Source organism: Schistosoma haematobium, chromosome 4 (genome assembly GCF_000699445.3).
Source record: "Schistosoma haematobium chromosome 4, whole genome shotgun sequence".
Lineage (NCBI taxonomy): Eukaryota > Metazoa > Platyhelminthes > Trematoda > Strigeidida > Schistosomatidae > Schistosoma > Schistosoma haematobium.
The window spans coordinates 14,638,991-14,654,824 of NC_067199.1; the positions used below are offsets into that span (position 1 = coordinate 14,638,991).

Below are 15,834 nucleotides of genomic sequence, written 5' to 3' on the forward strand. Positions count from 1 at the left end.
TATTCTTAACACTTCTGGACATCCTCTTAAACACCTACTTAAGCTTAGTTCGAACAATAACCTAAGGGGTAACACCCAGAAACTGGAAACACAACATAGCAAGACGGAATGTAGACACAACTTCTACTCCTTAAGAGTTGTCAAAAGCTGGAATTCGCTGCCGGCCGAGCTAGTCCAAGCGACTTCTCAGGAGTCCTTCAAGAGGCAACTTGACCTATTCTTAAGGACCAAGGACAGCATCGCACTATGATTTACCAATTTCTTTTCCTCTTTTATTGTTAACATACCTAGGTTCCTGCCTGGAGGATTTGGTGATCCCCTGCTACTAGACACGGAAGCCTGTTAAGCGAAAGCTTCTTCTATTCCGTCCACAACCATTTGAACCATTTTATTTTTATAAAGCAAGTTCAATAGTTTATTGACCTTGACGACTTTTGAGTAACCTTGGGGTTAGCATTATCTCAAATTATCAACCGGATCACTGGCGAATGTGCTACCTTTTTTCACTGTTTAGTGGGTATTCCGAGTTCCCTCTTTTATTTAACACGTGTAAGCTGTTAATGTGCTTTGTTATCGTGAACGTTTAATGTTATCTTACGGAGCTTATAAGTATTTGAGTTACATCTGTGACCGAATAGCAGGAAATAATCTATATTTACAAGTACTGTGCCTGTTATTTTCAGTATCAGGTGTCACTGCTTACGATATCTTTAAAGGTTTTCTCAAGAATTTTTGAAAAACGCTACTTATAAGTAGCATACCTATATATAGGTAGCGTTAACGCTACCTTTAGGTAATTACCTATATATAGGTAACGATTGTAATTGTTAGATGCACAGAACTTGTCCAATTAGTTGATGACACTCATGGTCACTAAAATATATTTAGGGACGCATTAAGGTAAAAACTTAACATTGAGAAAAAGAAGCATCATTTGACTTGACGTAAAGATGTGAATGTTAACGTCTGATTTGTTATTAAGATATTCTATAAATATTTTTACGACAATAAGTGTTCATTATTTCTCCTTGAGGGCAGTTGCCTCGTGAAGAGTCTGAAAAGTGTACTATGAACCGATATGATCTGCTTTGAAGTTACCCATCTAATCTTCTGAACTTGACAATTGATTTCTGCATCAATCGTAGATATTATTTCAATCATAATTTAAATGCAAGATGACCCACAACTTTACTTGCTGCTTTAAGTAAGATAAACATAATATAAGCTGGTTCTCTCTACTTAATCGTTTGCTTATTGACCAGTCCAGTTATAAATACTACACATACATTCCAAATTTCATTGTTCTGTTTATTCAACGCTTTGGCACATTTCAGATTCACAATTCTGATCATACCTTCTCCGAAATTGAATTCAGTCATGAAAAAATAGCTTCATGTCGCGCATTATATTTACTGATAGCCCATCACTTTCAAGTGCTTTAATATACTCTTGACTTCTTAAATTAGTTAAAAGCAATGGATGAACCGCAAATTTCTGTTTTGGAGGTAATTAGAAAGCTTGGCATAGTACCTATCTACGGATGGGAAGCCCGCTTTGATCATGAATACAAAATAAAATGCCGTCCTTTTACCGTGCCACGGGCTTCGCAGATGAGCGATATTCTGGGAATGTCTTTTCGGTTAGTTATTAAACATACCATTGTTTTTTAACATTGGGTGTTGTTTTTAGTAAACATTTTGCAAGTAATGTAGAAAATTTTTTCTCAGTAAACCGTCAGAACAAGCATTATTACTACTAAATTTATACCTTATACCCTAAGCGAAGTTATAAAATCTTATTTACATGAATCTTAATAATATTGGTTCAGTTGATAAATTATCGTTTTTAATAATAACCAGTTTGATTCTGGTTCATCTATGGTTTAGAATTAAGGTAATCCAACTCCAACCAACAGGTATAACGTTTGAACTAGATTCCAATTCCAGCTTAGGATGGCTAGTAGTACCAGTACAAAAACCTGTACTTGGTAGATGAGTTACAGCCGCATGTTATAGGTGATCAAGCATCTTTAAACATTTGCCATGGCTATTGCATTATAAAAATGTAAAATTGTCCTTTAGCAATCGTGACTGTCGAAAATCAGTTTTAGATCAAATTACTGATGTAGCTGAATACGCGATTACTCAAAATAACTTGTGGGACCATAAATCAGCCGCTTTACTAGTTAACAATATCGTTTTCTTTTTATAGAATTCGGTCTACATCAAAAGCTAAACTACAGAACGTCTGTTACGCTTAAGTAACCATTTCACTCACAATTAAACTTATTATTATCAAACTCGTTCTTACACAGTTGTTGAAAGCGGCTAATCCACAGATTTATTGCGTATGCAGAAAATTTAGCTGTGACAACAAAATTTTAGACTAATGTCCGAAGGAGTGGTACGAAACGTAACAGGTAATAATATGTTGTTTTATAAAAATCAAATTTTGCAGTAAACTTTCAGTTAGGCTAAGTATTTCGTACAGGGATCGACCTTAGTATCTACGTGGTTACTAAATTAGTAGCGTATAAAGTTTAAATCACTCTCTAAGCTAATCAAACGTTTGTTCCGAAATTTCAATTAGCATTTATCCGGAACTAGGCTTTTCATTGTTAATACCAGCTTCGTCACATTAATAAATCTGAGGCAACTTGGAACTTTAATTAGTCTTATTATTTTCGGCCCATTGGCTGTGATCGTTAATTTTAAAACTTTTGCATGACTTTTGGGCATCATTCTATCTATTTTCTAAGGTAAAGTTGCAGTTTTTACTACAAATTCAACTGTAAACTGTTGATAATACTTCATTCAAGCATGCTCTGCCTTCATTCTTACCTTGAACTCGTATATGTTTTCCGGGTTATTAGCAAAGTAATCTGGGAGAAATCTAAGGTCACTGCGATCTGTTGTTTGTGATTTGAAATATTCTAAAGACGTTACGTTACTACATAAATCGCAAATTTGTTAGCGACATACTTCTGCAATCGACATCTATTGATTTTTTTGCAAGAATAATACATATGTTATTTATTTATTTCAACACATAAATAGTGGTACAGAGGCACTAAATACATATGCGCCACATAAGTCATTTGATTTGTGTGTAGTCTCTGATATTGCCCGGGTGCTCAAACCGAAGCAGTTGATTTTCTTAGGGGGCCACACACGGAGCCTTTGACCTAAGTTTCTGATCCACAAGGTCATGGAGCAACGTCAGGAGATGCAGTCTCATGGCAGCCGGTTACTAACGATTGGTTCACACTCCATTTGTTCCTTCGGGATGCTGGGGCCGATGTGTACCCTTTGATTTGGAATCAGGGTTTTTCAACCCCCCCTAGGTGGACTCTCCGTGTCCACCAACACGGCTAAAGCGCCAGACATTCGCTTTTAGTCCTCTCAATTTTGTAAATAACAGTAATGCCGCGAGAAGGCAGTGAGTACGACATCCCTGGCACCTATTGACGGGAAAATGAATTATGACTTATCAGTACCCAGGAAATATTTGAAATTCCGCTCTTATTCATTTTTCAGATACGCTTTCCGGTTTTACATAAAGAAGCGTTTTATTCAGCACCGATCGCCCTTTATTGATGCCGTTTCTCACGTGCCATGGAGACCCATATATGGCGTACCGATTGGAGGTATTGGCAGTGGTTCTATCGGGCGTGGATATTGTGGGGAGTTTTGTCGTTCAAGCCTGATACCAGGTATGTACTGTTACGACGTACAACCTGTTGATCAAGTAAGTTAACACAGACGATTTTCACTTCTCACTTAATGTTGTTATCTGGGTAGAAGGTTATTGTACTTTTCCAAACATGTATTTATCATTGACTAAACAATAACCCATACTCCCTATCTTTTACTGGTCTTCCACTATGTTTCACCTATGGGGTCCGAGAGATGGTACGACACAGTGGCTAGAGACGTTATCAGATATGGCTCAGAATAGAAGCCAGTGGCGATCCTGCTGTAACCTTTTACTTTCTTCGTAAAAAGTGGTTGTATCTTCCTTAACTGCAAGATTCCTTCTGGTTGTACCTCTCTGTTTCCCCCATTATTATTGTTGTCACTATTATTATTATTATTATTATTATTATTATTATTACACTATCTTGCACTAATCTGGTCGTTATTGTCCTTTTTTGTTTCTTTTACGCTCCTTACCTTCTTTTTTCTCTTCCCATTCTCATTGTTTTGTGTGGCGCATATATATTTGGTGCCCTCTTGTACCAATAATTATGTGTTTAAATAAATAAATAAATTCTTTCACCTGTTAGTTGAGGTTTTAGCATTAGGAATTTACATTAATAAAATCACTACAGTCTATTTAATGATGTGCCATGAAATGTTATCATACATAATTTCAGTGTTGTACTTCGAGCGTTATTGTATTGGAGTTATGGGTGGGTTTTAATAACATATTTGTAATTAGGATAAAAAGTCAAACAAAATACATAAAAATTGCTTACTTTTATTCCTATTTGTTTGATAGTATATATATATAGTTCATTCTTGGACCAAACCGGAACATGCAGTACCGAAATCAGTCAAGATAACACACTTTCTTTTCGGATTGCCAGTTTGATCCATGGAATCTTGCTAAAAAAATGAAATAATAGCCAGTGTACGTAGAAACCGTTCACCTTGTTATCGAATAATCTTCAGTTGTTAGGACAGTTATTTATTTCTGTATTCAATAACGTAGTTGGGAGAAATATGTTTCTGTTATCGTTCCTCCTAAGAATTGATACATATCCAGAATTGTTTTGTTATATTAATAGTTCTCATGGGTTTTATGTATTTTTGATTATAAGTAAATGTAAATCATCTTTTTGTTTCACATCGCTACAGTCCTTACCATCACACAAAAGTAGAAGCAATACTAAAATAAAAAGTGGAATATTTTAGTGTGTAAATGTTATAAAGGATGTTTCTTGTGATATGATTAAACAAAATTTTCTGCTGTCAAAATTAATGAATAGGATTCCAAACGAAAGATGAACGCAGTGAGGTAATGTAGCCGAGTGATGGCTACTCACGAGTTCGTATTGTTGATTTAGGTCTCTATGATCGGTGATTTCCAATGGTTTTCTAAATAGTCTAAATTAGAGGTGAAAATGGCTTTCAAATTATTATGTTAACTAATTCCACTTGGGATAAATTCGTTACTGTTTCTCTTGTGATGCAAATTTCATGTCTAACTGGGTTTTTCTACATCTTTTACTTTCGTGCATAGAGTTCAAATTTCATAAGTATTTTTTATTGTATCTGCATTCTTTTTATTTTATTCACATTCAGTTCATCGTAACAGTCCGAAAAAGCGATGTTACTGTTTATCATCAAGTTCTGTCACCATTAACGAAACCTCCATCAAATGCCAAAAGATTAAAAAAGTGGAAATGGGGTTTTGATCCAGAAAACGGTCATTACGTTGGTTTATATCCTAGATCGTGGACAGTTTATGAAATACCTGAACTTCAACTTGTATTAGTTTGCCAACAGGTATGGAAAATTCAATGAAACATTAGATTTTAACGTTGATGTTTTCGGTTGATAGATAAAATACTTAAACGAATTTAATACCAGTCTAATATTTCATTTTATTGGTATATAGTTTAGATATCCTTGTAATTGTAATGAGTAGTGAGTTTGAAAAGAGTTTTAATTTGACTGTCTTTCAATACTGAAATTGACATTTTTTCTATTTTTAAAAGTAGTGAAAGAAAAAACTAAATATAGGTGATATTGGCTCCACAAATAAATGACTTTTAGGATGTGTGCAAACATTTTTCATGTTGACATGTTTTTGTTTGGATTGGTTGAGGTTGAACGTTAACCCTGTTGGATACCGGCTCAATGGTCTAGAGGTTAAGCGTTTACGCGCGAAACCAAAGGCCCTCGGTTCGAGTCGCGCGTGTGGCGTCTTGGATGCGCACTGCTGAGAAATTCCACACAAGGTTGAAACAGACATCTAGTGCTTCCAGGTTTTCAATGGTAGTTTAACATTGATCGGTTCATGGTTTCAATTAAAATGCTCTTATTTGTTTTGTTGTAATTAACGCGAAATACTGTCATTTGGTAACAATAAAGAGATCCACTTGAAACAAAGTTTCATTTGTAAATAAATGAAGTCATGTAATAATAACAAGAGTATTAAAGAATACAATTTTAATTATGGAGTAACTTATGTTGAATTTATTACCTTCAGTATTACATTTTATTCAAAACATAAGTTGCGGAAGAAAACATCGAAGGAAGCGGAGTAAATGGAGATAAAAAAGAACGCATGTATGGTATTCATTTCAGCTATTGTAAACTCACCATCACGAAGCAGTAAATGTATATAAATTTATCGTAACTTAGCCAACGTCTTGTAACTAGGTAGTCAAATTAGTAATGAAGTTGCTGCATCCTCTTTTAATTCTGATGTAAATGGGGCGAAAAGTTCACAGTTAATATCTTTTTTGATTAACGCATGACAAAACTGTTCATTGACTGACTGCGTGTCTGAATAACGGATTTTTCTATTTTATTTTCTGAAGAAACCCCATATGTTTTAGTTATTTCTATTCAGAACCCGTTATGTACCCAATTGGTACTTCATAATACACAATGATTTTAACTGGTGGCACATATTTGTATTGAATATCCTACTGTACGTTATTTTTTCAAAAAAACATTGTAAGTATCAGTTCTTCCTTACAAATCTTGTTTATCTAGATATCCCCTGTTATACCGCATGACTATCAGGAAACATGTCTTCCGGTTGCTATATTCTATTGGAAAGTTATAAGCTGGAATAATGAAGATTTAAGAGTTACTATCACATTTTCATGGCATGGCCCCAATCCTCGTAAACGATCTAAATCAAGTGATGTTTCCAAATCTGAGAACGGGAATATTAGCAACGAAAATACTGCAAATACTCATGTTTCCACTTCGGAAAATGCTTCTCCAGTTTACTCTCAACGATCCACTGCTTTTTCTGCTGGTGATAATGTACTGGGATGCCTTTTAGAAAGAACTATTGGAGGTGAACTACCTTGTTGTTTTGGTATCGCAGCTAAATCAATGGACAAAGTAAGTTGCCCATCAATGTTTTCTCAACTCGTGAAGATTGAATTATGTATATTAGTACTTATTTTTGTAGTGTCATGCATCGAATCGTCCATTCAGTTTTCTTCAGGATTTCGACTACTTTCTAACCAGTCTACTCTTCATTCCATCTTTCGACAAATAATTTTAATTAAAAACTCTCTTAGAAATATTCATTACATCAGTTTGGGGACATGGAAAGTATTTTATTGACTTTTTAATTCTCGATAGATTTTAATCTGATGTCAATATTTCGAACATTTTATTAGTTTTCGTGTTCATCTCTTAGATATCAGGCATGATCTTTTTCACCAAAAACAGTAAACTCTTTCCTGATTTTGGTTGAATGTTTGCTGTTTACGAAAATAAAGGACTCAGCGTTGTATATTCGTTGTTTATCATAATAGTCATTCCCACTAGGATATCTCTATTCATTTTTTAAAATTGAGTTGTCAGTCCAAAAGGTTAAAAACATCTAATAATCTGTCGTGGTTAGCTGACCTAAGAATAATTTTACTTAATGTTCAATTTCAATATATATATATATATATATATATATATACGTTAGATAATAGTTTTACCTATTGGGCTTAATATTTTGGTGCATCTCTCTTGTAGTTTGATCTTTTCGCTGCTTTTTATTTGAAAAGTGCATTAGTGCGATTTATGTGCATAGCCATAGAAATAAATCTTATCCCTGAATAACCTTAAATTTTCTTTGTACTTTCTCACTGAAGTCGTGTTATTCCATCAGTTTCTTAAGTAAAATTAATAGGATACCGAGTAGAATTTCTAAAAACCCTTTTTAAAACGGTTTATATCCTTTTTTGAGGTGATTTTTGACGTCGATTCCTAGAATATATTTTGGTTTTCTTCAAAGATAGTGTGTTTGACATTCTGAAATCTCCAAACATGTTATATGAACTCTGGATTTTTCTCGGTAATGTTTTTCCGGTTATAATTTGGTTAAGAGAAATAGAACTATAGATTCGACATGCTTTTAATTGGTGATTACAGTTATCTTGCAGTGACTATTTTTCAACCTTTGATATGTTGCTCAACCATCTTACCTTCCATTTAACCGATGGTTTTATACTTTTTACGAATTCTGTTCTTCAATTGTCTGATAATTTTTAATTCTAACTCTAGTAAATCAAGTTGTAATCGCATAAATTGTGTAGCGCATCTATTCCTTTTACGGAGTGCATGAATTTAATACAATCGTACGACTTTTTTTTGTGACCTATGAATTGTACTTTTTAACTAAAATTACTCAATACGATTTTCTTCGTAGTTTTTTGACAAGGGGTGGTCTGATTTGTTCACTAAAATCTACGTTATTTTTCTAAGGATATATTGATATATTGAAATTCAAATGAATGAAACAAGTGTGTTTTGTTTCTAAGTGCTCTGAGGACAGAACGAGGCAAGATGCGTTTACCTATCCATGAGTTTGACTAACTACTTGAATGTTATAGTGTGTATTAGAACCTAGTTTTGTTTGAAAATAATAGAACACTACTTTGTTTTTTTTAAATGGCTTAGTGAAACTACCACTGGGATAGACGGATTAATCAAGTAAATATATTAGTCTTTAAGTATGATAACACAGTATCATCAAGTAATCTGACTAAAATACTAGGGAGGTTGTGTGATCTCAGAGCAAGGACATTAATACGTTGTTGATAACCATAGAGAAATCTTGTATTACACTAGTTTCTGAAATGTTATCTCCCATAATCACCTGGCACTTGAATTAATCTGAAAAACGATAAATTCAAAAAAGTTAATCAGGTTTTGAACCTTTAGATTTCACTTTTTTGCTGCTAAGTTTATTGAGTCCTGTAATGTTTGGTATCTGACGAACTATTGATAAGAATAGGAAGTGCACATTTTCTTATTATCGACTGGTGAAACAAAAGGCTCAAATTTCTTTGAGGGATTGCGCACGTTTATTCACTTCACTGGGTGAGTAGTCTGATGAGCTTAATTAGTGACCGCAAATCTGTCTCATTTAAATTCATTTTTCTGTAAATCTAGAGCTTATTGCATGATTCTACTCACCTATTCTATTCGTTCTTTTCAAAGTGTATTTCGTACGTCTAACTTTACGCTGTAGTCAATACTGCTGTTTTCCCTCCTCCTGTATTTGGTGTGATACGTGGATATATCTTCTTCCTGTCCTACTTTGCAGTTAATTGTAATAATTCTTAGTTTACGACCCAAAGTGCTTTCGTGCATGACACCAAAATTATGCTTTTAATATTGTCACGTTGGTAATCAGCTAAATAGTCAAATTTGTTGAATATGTTGCTTATTTAAATTCAATTTGTAAAAGATCGTTCTTCCGTAACTTTATTGTTTGTTTTCACTTATCGTAAGGTCGAAGTGAGTCGGTGTCCAGGCTTTTGCTTTCACGATAAGGCGTTGCACGGTACCTTGCATGATTCCAGACATAATCCTGAAGTTAGTGGCAATGGTCACTCAGATCTGATAACTTATCTTTCCTACACTAAAGCGCCATCTGCTTCACAATTCTGGAATAATCTTCAGTATGGTCAAATACCTCCCGATTTCCATTCAAGTATGAAAATTACTGTAAACTCTTATTAATTTTAGTGATATGTGTATCAAATACATTTAGTTAAAATAGTCACAGTTTTTTGCTAAAATTCATTTTTTTGCGTATGAACTGACATCAGTTAATATAAAGTAATAGGAAAAAATATGTTGCTAGATTTATCGGTTACTTTATTTAAAACCTACTGGTAAAAGAAAACTGATTCTTAATATGGACTTAATCTATTACTGCTACTTCAACTCTTACACTTAATACAAAGTACACTGACGCATATGAAGTATACTTTTTAGTCCCCTTTATGAAGTAATATGTTTGGTTTTTATGATACTTCAATAATAATACTCTGCAGTATCAAGTAATATATCTTATGACTTTGGGGATTGAAGAAATCTTCATCTTGGATACTGCTGCTAACTATACAACTTATCGTAACTGGATGGTATTTATACGGTTGTCAATTATTTTGAACGAATGTTTTCACGTTCATCTACTTCTTGAAATGTAGCCAAAAAATAGTTTTGTACAAACTAGATTAGCATGGTCTGTTAGTAGCTGTGGCTTTGGAAAAGAGTATAAATTCAAATAGGTGTCTTTCTGTTAATTTTCTTGTTAACTGTTTGACGTTTTGTACAAACAAAGACATATTCACAAAGACTTTCTGAATGAAATTAATGTGGTTTTTATGCTGAAAGGGCGTTTAAATTGTGCTTTTTGCTACTCGGTCGTTAGAAATTAAATAAATATGAAATGATTTCATCCTTTTTTGATTACTTTATTGCTTTTTTTTACGCTCAGTTCCTCTGCTCAATGAATACCTCAGATTTTTATTTCCTTTTGTGATATCTCCACTCACATTTTACTTAAAGTTTCTTTAAATATCACCATGAAGATCTAATCTTGATGTTTTTTTAATTTTTGCGCTAATTAGTAGTCTCTATACTTGGGTGTCGTCCACTTTATGCGATGGTTCACTATCTTTCTCTTTTTAGTTGGTTATACCGTGCCACTGGATTCTGAAGCCAAGAAATCACCCAAACTAGCAATTGCTGTAAGCGCCACAACTAATGTACCCCGATGCAGCATCGCTAATAATCTTAATCCTAGTCAAAGCGAACTTGAATTTGCCATCACTTGGCATTCTCCAATAGTAAAATTTCGAACAGGTGACGTTGTTTATACTCGGTACGTAAATTTATTTTGTTTTTCAGTTCGTTTGATGATGGTTTATAAAAAGTTATGTTTTTCATCTACAATGTCGATAATAGTTAATATCTACGACTTATTCTAAAGTTTCAAATCCAGTCGTTGTTTTACTTATTGCAAAATTTAAATACTTTGCAACATATTTTATTCAATCCAATTTTTATGCAGTAGTTATTCAATATTTGTTTGTTTGCAGAAACAATATATTATTAGTGATACCGTAATGAAGGCCAAGTTTTTGTAACATATATCAGTCACTTATCAGCCACTGCTTTATTATTTCCGTGGTTGCACCAGGGTATCATATGATCATTTTGAAAGGCACGTTTATTCCTAGCTTAAACAGTAAAAACTCTTCTTATTTAATTTTGTTTCTCATCTATTGAGAAGTTTATGTTGAAATCGCCTCTTGAGGAATTGAGTTCAGTTATGAATCACAGTTATACTTAAATTAAGTCCATTGATATAGTTAATATAATAGAATCTTTTAAATCGCTTTGTCCATGACAGTCCAAAATCTTTGAAAGGACTTGCACCTTCTACTTTTCTTTTAATATGTTACTTCATTTTATGCTTACCGAAGTTGTAGTAGCATTGTTTTTTTTTAAAACTATTAAACTCTCTATTATAAAAGACCAATATTTCTTCTATTGCAAACAATGATACTTAACGCTTCGAGTGTTGTTCCCCTATATATCGTCAATTCATTCAAGGCTTGTACTAGTCGTAAGGTTAGTACTCATTCTCGACTTTAGTCTTGGAAACACCAATATCTAATTTTTGTGGTTTTTATAATGTTGGGGAAGCTTTGTTTAATTAAACAAAGCACTATTCACAAGTTTATATTCCCATAGAATGTACATGATCAGTTTGCTTGAATGGATTAAAGTTTTGACTAAACAGCCCACTGTTCTTAGTTTATTCAGAATATAAATATCGGTATTAAATTACTGTTGTTTCAAAATATGTGCATAAATTCAGAGACCTTTTCACTGTAATGTGGATTTTTATGTTGGTGATTTAACTGATGTTGTGCATTCCCTCTATGTTTTTAAAAAATTTCACAGTCGATATGTTCGTTGGTTTCCTGTTGATGGAATACCTGGAGCTAAGTTGCTACTAAAACATGCAATAGATAATTGGAGGCAATGGGTCCAGAAAATTGAGGATTGGCAAAATCCTATTCTTAACAACCAGTAAGTTTTTGTATTCTCTCATGTTAGATATCGGATCTTGATGGAGAACGTCTAAAGTAAAATTTTTCTGTTGTTTTCGCGCTTATCACGCCTATCTCATCTGTAAATGTATTGTTGAATTAAATTGAAATAAATTATCTCGACTTTGTTAAGGTCACTGATATATTGCTTGATTTTTTATTTCCCTTCAAGTTTCTGGACTTGGGAAGCAATTTTTTCATCAATTGGTATCGTTTCTGCTCACAGATGCGTTGATTTATTTATTCTAATTTATTTGAACACATAGATATTGGTACAAGGAGGCACCAAATACATATGCGTCACACAAATCTCATTCGATATGTGTGAGTGCTGTGATACTACCCGAGTGCCCAAACCGAAACAGGTGGTTTTCTTAAGTGGCCACTCCCCGAGCCTTCGACCTGAAGGTCTGATCCACAAGGCAGTGGAGCATCGTAAGGAGATGCATTCCCATGGAAGTCGGTGACCAACGATTGGTTCATACGCTATTTGTTCCCGCAGGATACTGGAGCTCATGTGCACCATTGATTTGGAATCCGGTTAAGGCGCCGGACATTCGCTTTTCGTCCTCTCATTTTCGTAAACAACACCCGTGGTGCGAGAAGGCAGTGAGTAGGACTTCCCTGGCAGAGGCTATATACGCGTGGCTATGTGAGAGCATTTCGAGAGGGAGAGCGGACTCTCCCCACTCTCGGCCGTACCAGGGGATTCGGGGGTTGAAGCATTATTTGTGTGTGTTGGAACCGTTGAATAATCAATGTTAAGGTAAAACTCTAAGTATTAGGTTAGAATGCCACATCAGTTAATGAAATTAGATTGGTTTCATTCATTCGGTAGTTTTTCTTTGGTTCTGAATTACTACAGATATTATTTATTGTTGATATTTCACTTCCTGTTGTTGTAACAGTCTTGTTCTGACGTACGTTTGAGCATGATTCCATGTTGTTTATATGAACCTAATGGTTGCATCTAATTTTTTGGTTAATACTTGTACAAGATGACGATGCTTAAATAAGTAGTCTTACTTTTAATTGTATGTCTTGTTTCAAACTATTTATTCATTGTTGTTGCGTGTTATTAACTCTCTGATGTCATATTAATTATTACCACGAATTATTGGTTTGATGTTCTACATACTTCGGCGATATATGTATTGATGTAATATGGATCATAATCAGTACGTCATGGTTCTTCTAAGCAATTATTAATTCTAAATTATTTAATTTTCTGCTCTCCTCAATTGACTGAGTATAGCTCTCATGATAATGTGAAATGTAATGAATAGTGCGTGAAAAACTGTATTTAGTTAAGCAATATATATTTAAGTACTCTCGTAATTTTAATATTACTGTATTGTGATTCATAAACATTTTTTCTTACATCATAAATGTCATCACAACTGTAACCATTGGGTATTGCGTTCTATATCCTTGATTTGATGACATTTTGTTCTGCTTAATAAAATCATTTCTTTATCCCATACAGATCGCTTCCAAATTGGTATAAGTCTGCTTTATTCAATGAATTATATTATCTTAGTGATGGTGGAACTGTATGGCTAGATCCAATTCAAGTTGATTGTTTTAAATCAGATCTGCTAAATTGTATACCACTAGACCTTGTACGAAGTTACAAAAATGGTGTAGATCTAGACCCGTATAAGTTAACTGGTCGCAAAATTAAAACTCCAACTACAGTAACTGAAGATATGAAAGTCGACTCTTGGGATCATCGTGCTAGATTATCACGTGAAATAGGTTTATTTGGATATCTTGAAGGTAGGTAATAAGTTAATTGTTTACATGAAACGATTTTTCACAGTTGTTTTCAAAATATTTACTTTTAGATCGAGTGGGAGGCAAGAACTTCTGAGGTTTATATTAAGCATCACCCTGTGCATTTAAGATTACTTGTTTAATCGTCTACTCGCTCACTAATTAAAAACGTACCATTCACCTAAGTTGATTTGTTAAGAATGAGTTTCTAACATATTTTATGTAAATTTCTTAGGAATAATTCGCATTCGCTTTTAAAAGTGGTAGGATTTATATTGATTCATGTGTCTGTAATTGGATGTTGAAATTTACTTTCCGCTGACAATTCGCACATTTCACATTGATTTGCTGTAATGTGTCTTAAATTACCCTTTTAGAACCAACTAGATTTTGGTTTTTGGTTTCTACTTCAATCAAACCATTTGTTTCACATTTTAACCTGCTACTATGCTATAAATGCTTTTCACTAAGTGATTTGTTATCTGAACTTTGCGTACATTCACCAAAGTTACGTACACTAGAATTCTAGCCATCACTGCAAGCTTCCTCAGTAGTCTGAAGTTCTTATTAGGTGTTTATTTGTTGATCAATGACAAAATGTCATTTTAAAACGATGTTCAATAATCTCATACAAGAAATGAAGAAAATAATAAAATAAACGGCTAAAACAAACTTGAAAATTCTGTAACATATTCTGAAGAAATATCACCTCTAAAGTTGAATTCTCATAAATTTCATGAATATTATTTGTACAATAGCACATTAGTGGCATTCTCAATCGATTTTTAATATAATTCTCCAGCTGGTTCAAGTTTTATGCTCGTCTAATTATTTTTAGATTCTTCATTTCATTTTATATTTTAGGTCATGAATATCGAATGTACAATACATATGATGTACATCATGATGCATCATGGGCCTTAATCAAATTATGGCCTAAAATACAACTGGCTTTAAATTATGATTGTGCCGATTTGGCTATCGCTGAAGACTCAACTTCAGTCTATTACATTTATAATGGGAAAAAGCTATCCAGAAGTTCCGAGTGTGCGGTTGTTCATGATTTTGGTGATCCGGAAGATGAACCTTGGCGATGTACTAATGCCTACATAATGTTTCCTACTGATAAATGGAAAGATTTGAATTCGAAATTCATCTTACAAGTTTGGCGCGATTGGCGTATTACACAAGACCATCAATATTTATTGTATATGCTTCCTATCGTTTTGGTAAGCTTTTCCTGTGCATATTCATTGTGTATTCACTAGTAGCAGTCGAATAAAAACACAGTATTTAGTAATGGATTTATTTTAAGTCATGGAATATTTTGCATAATAATCTCAGTATCTATTCAACATACCGGTAATGATAAAAAAGTGATGTTTGACACCACTTATCGTCATATTCTTCTACTTTTTTTATCAGCACAGTTTACAGGTCTAATAATAAGGACATTTCGTTTTTTCATAAATGTGTTCACCAGATACATGGCTTTGAACCACAATCTAAGGGTAAGGGCCAGCAATACTGCTCAGTTGCCCAAACTGAAGTGGGCAGGGATAGTTTTCGAACCTAGGACTGGGTGACTGATAATTAAATGCCTTAGTAAATGAACCACCACGCCACTAACTGCAGAATTACCTTAAAAATGGTAAAAAAATTAATTACCAAATGTTACAGTCATCGTGTGAATCAACTTTCCTTTCAGAATAATTTTAGTTGTGAATGCTTTAACATTTTTATTGTCCCAAATTATCCCATACTGAAAAGTACTTTTGTAATTACATACTAAACGTAATCCTTGCAAGACACCAAAATTTGTAATTAGATTTCACTATAAACAAAGGTCACATATTACTATGAAATACAAAACTAATTTAAAACAGAGGTCTTATTTTACTAACGAATGATATTTCAAACTATAACAATTTATAATAATCATCCCTCTTTTAGTT

The 15,834-nt window shown here is 33.6% G+C and overlaps 1 protein-coding gene across 4 annotated transcripts in view; it reads left to right on the plus strand.

Annotated features, from left to right (window-relative positions):
• Window positions 1-428: 428 nt before the first annotated feature.
• Window positions 429-15,834, plus strand: part of GBA2_1 (Non-lysosomal glucosylceramidase) — a 31,233-nt gene continuing 15,827 nt past the window's right edge. For 2 of the 4 annotated variants that reach the window (XM_051215758.1, XM_051215759.1), the window contains exons 1-10: window positions 429-549; window positions 1,335-1,639; window positions 3,537-3,747; window positions 5,307-5,510; window positions 6,729-7,088; window positions 9,486-9,687; window positions 10,674-10,866; window positions 11,955-12,083; window positions 13,590-13,882; window positions 14,744-15,108. In XM_051215758.1, the coding sequence (XP_051066296.1) occupies window positions 1,476-1,639; window positions 3,537-3,747; window positions 5,307-5,510; window positions 6,729-7,088; window positions 9,486-9,687; window positions 10,674-10,866; window positions 11,955-12,083; window positions 13,590-13,882; window positions 14,744-15,108 (2,121 nt within the window). In that variant the 5' untranslated portion in view covers window positions 429-549; window positions 1,335-1,475. The remainder of the gene's footprint in view (window positions 550-1,334; window positions 1,640-3,536; window positions 3,748-5,306; window positions 5,511-6,728; window positions 7,089-9,485; window positions 9,688-10,673; window positions 10,867-11,954; window positions 12,084-13,589; window positions 13,883-14,743; window positions 15,109-15,834) is intronic. The other 2 variants (XM_051215760.1, XM_051215761.1) reach the window with 2 other exon arrangements.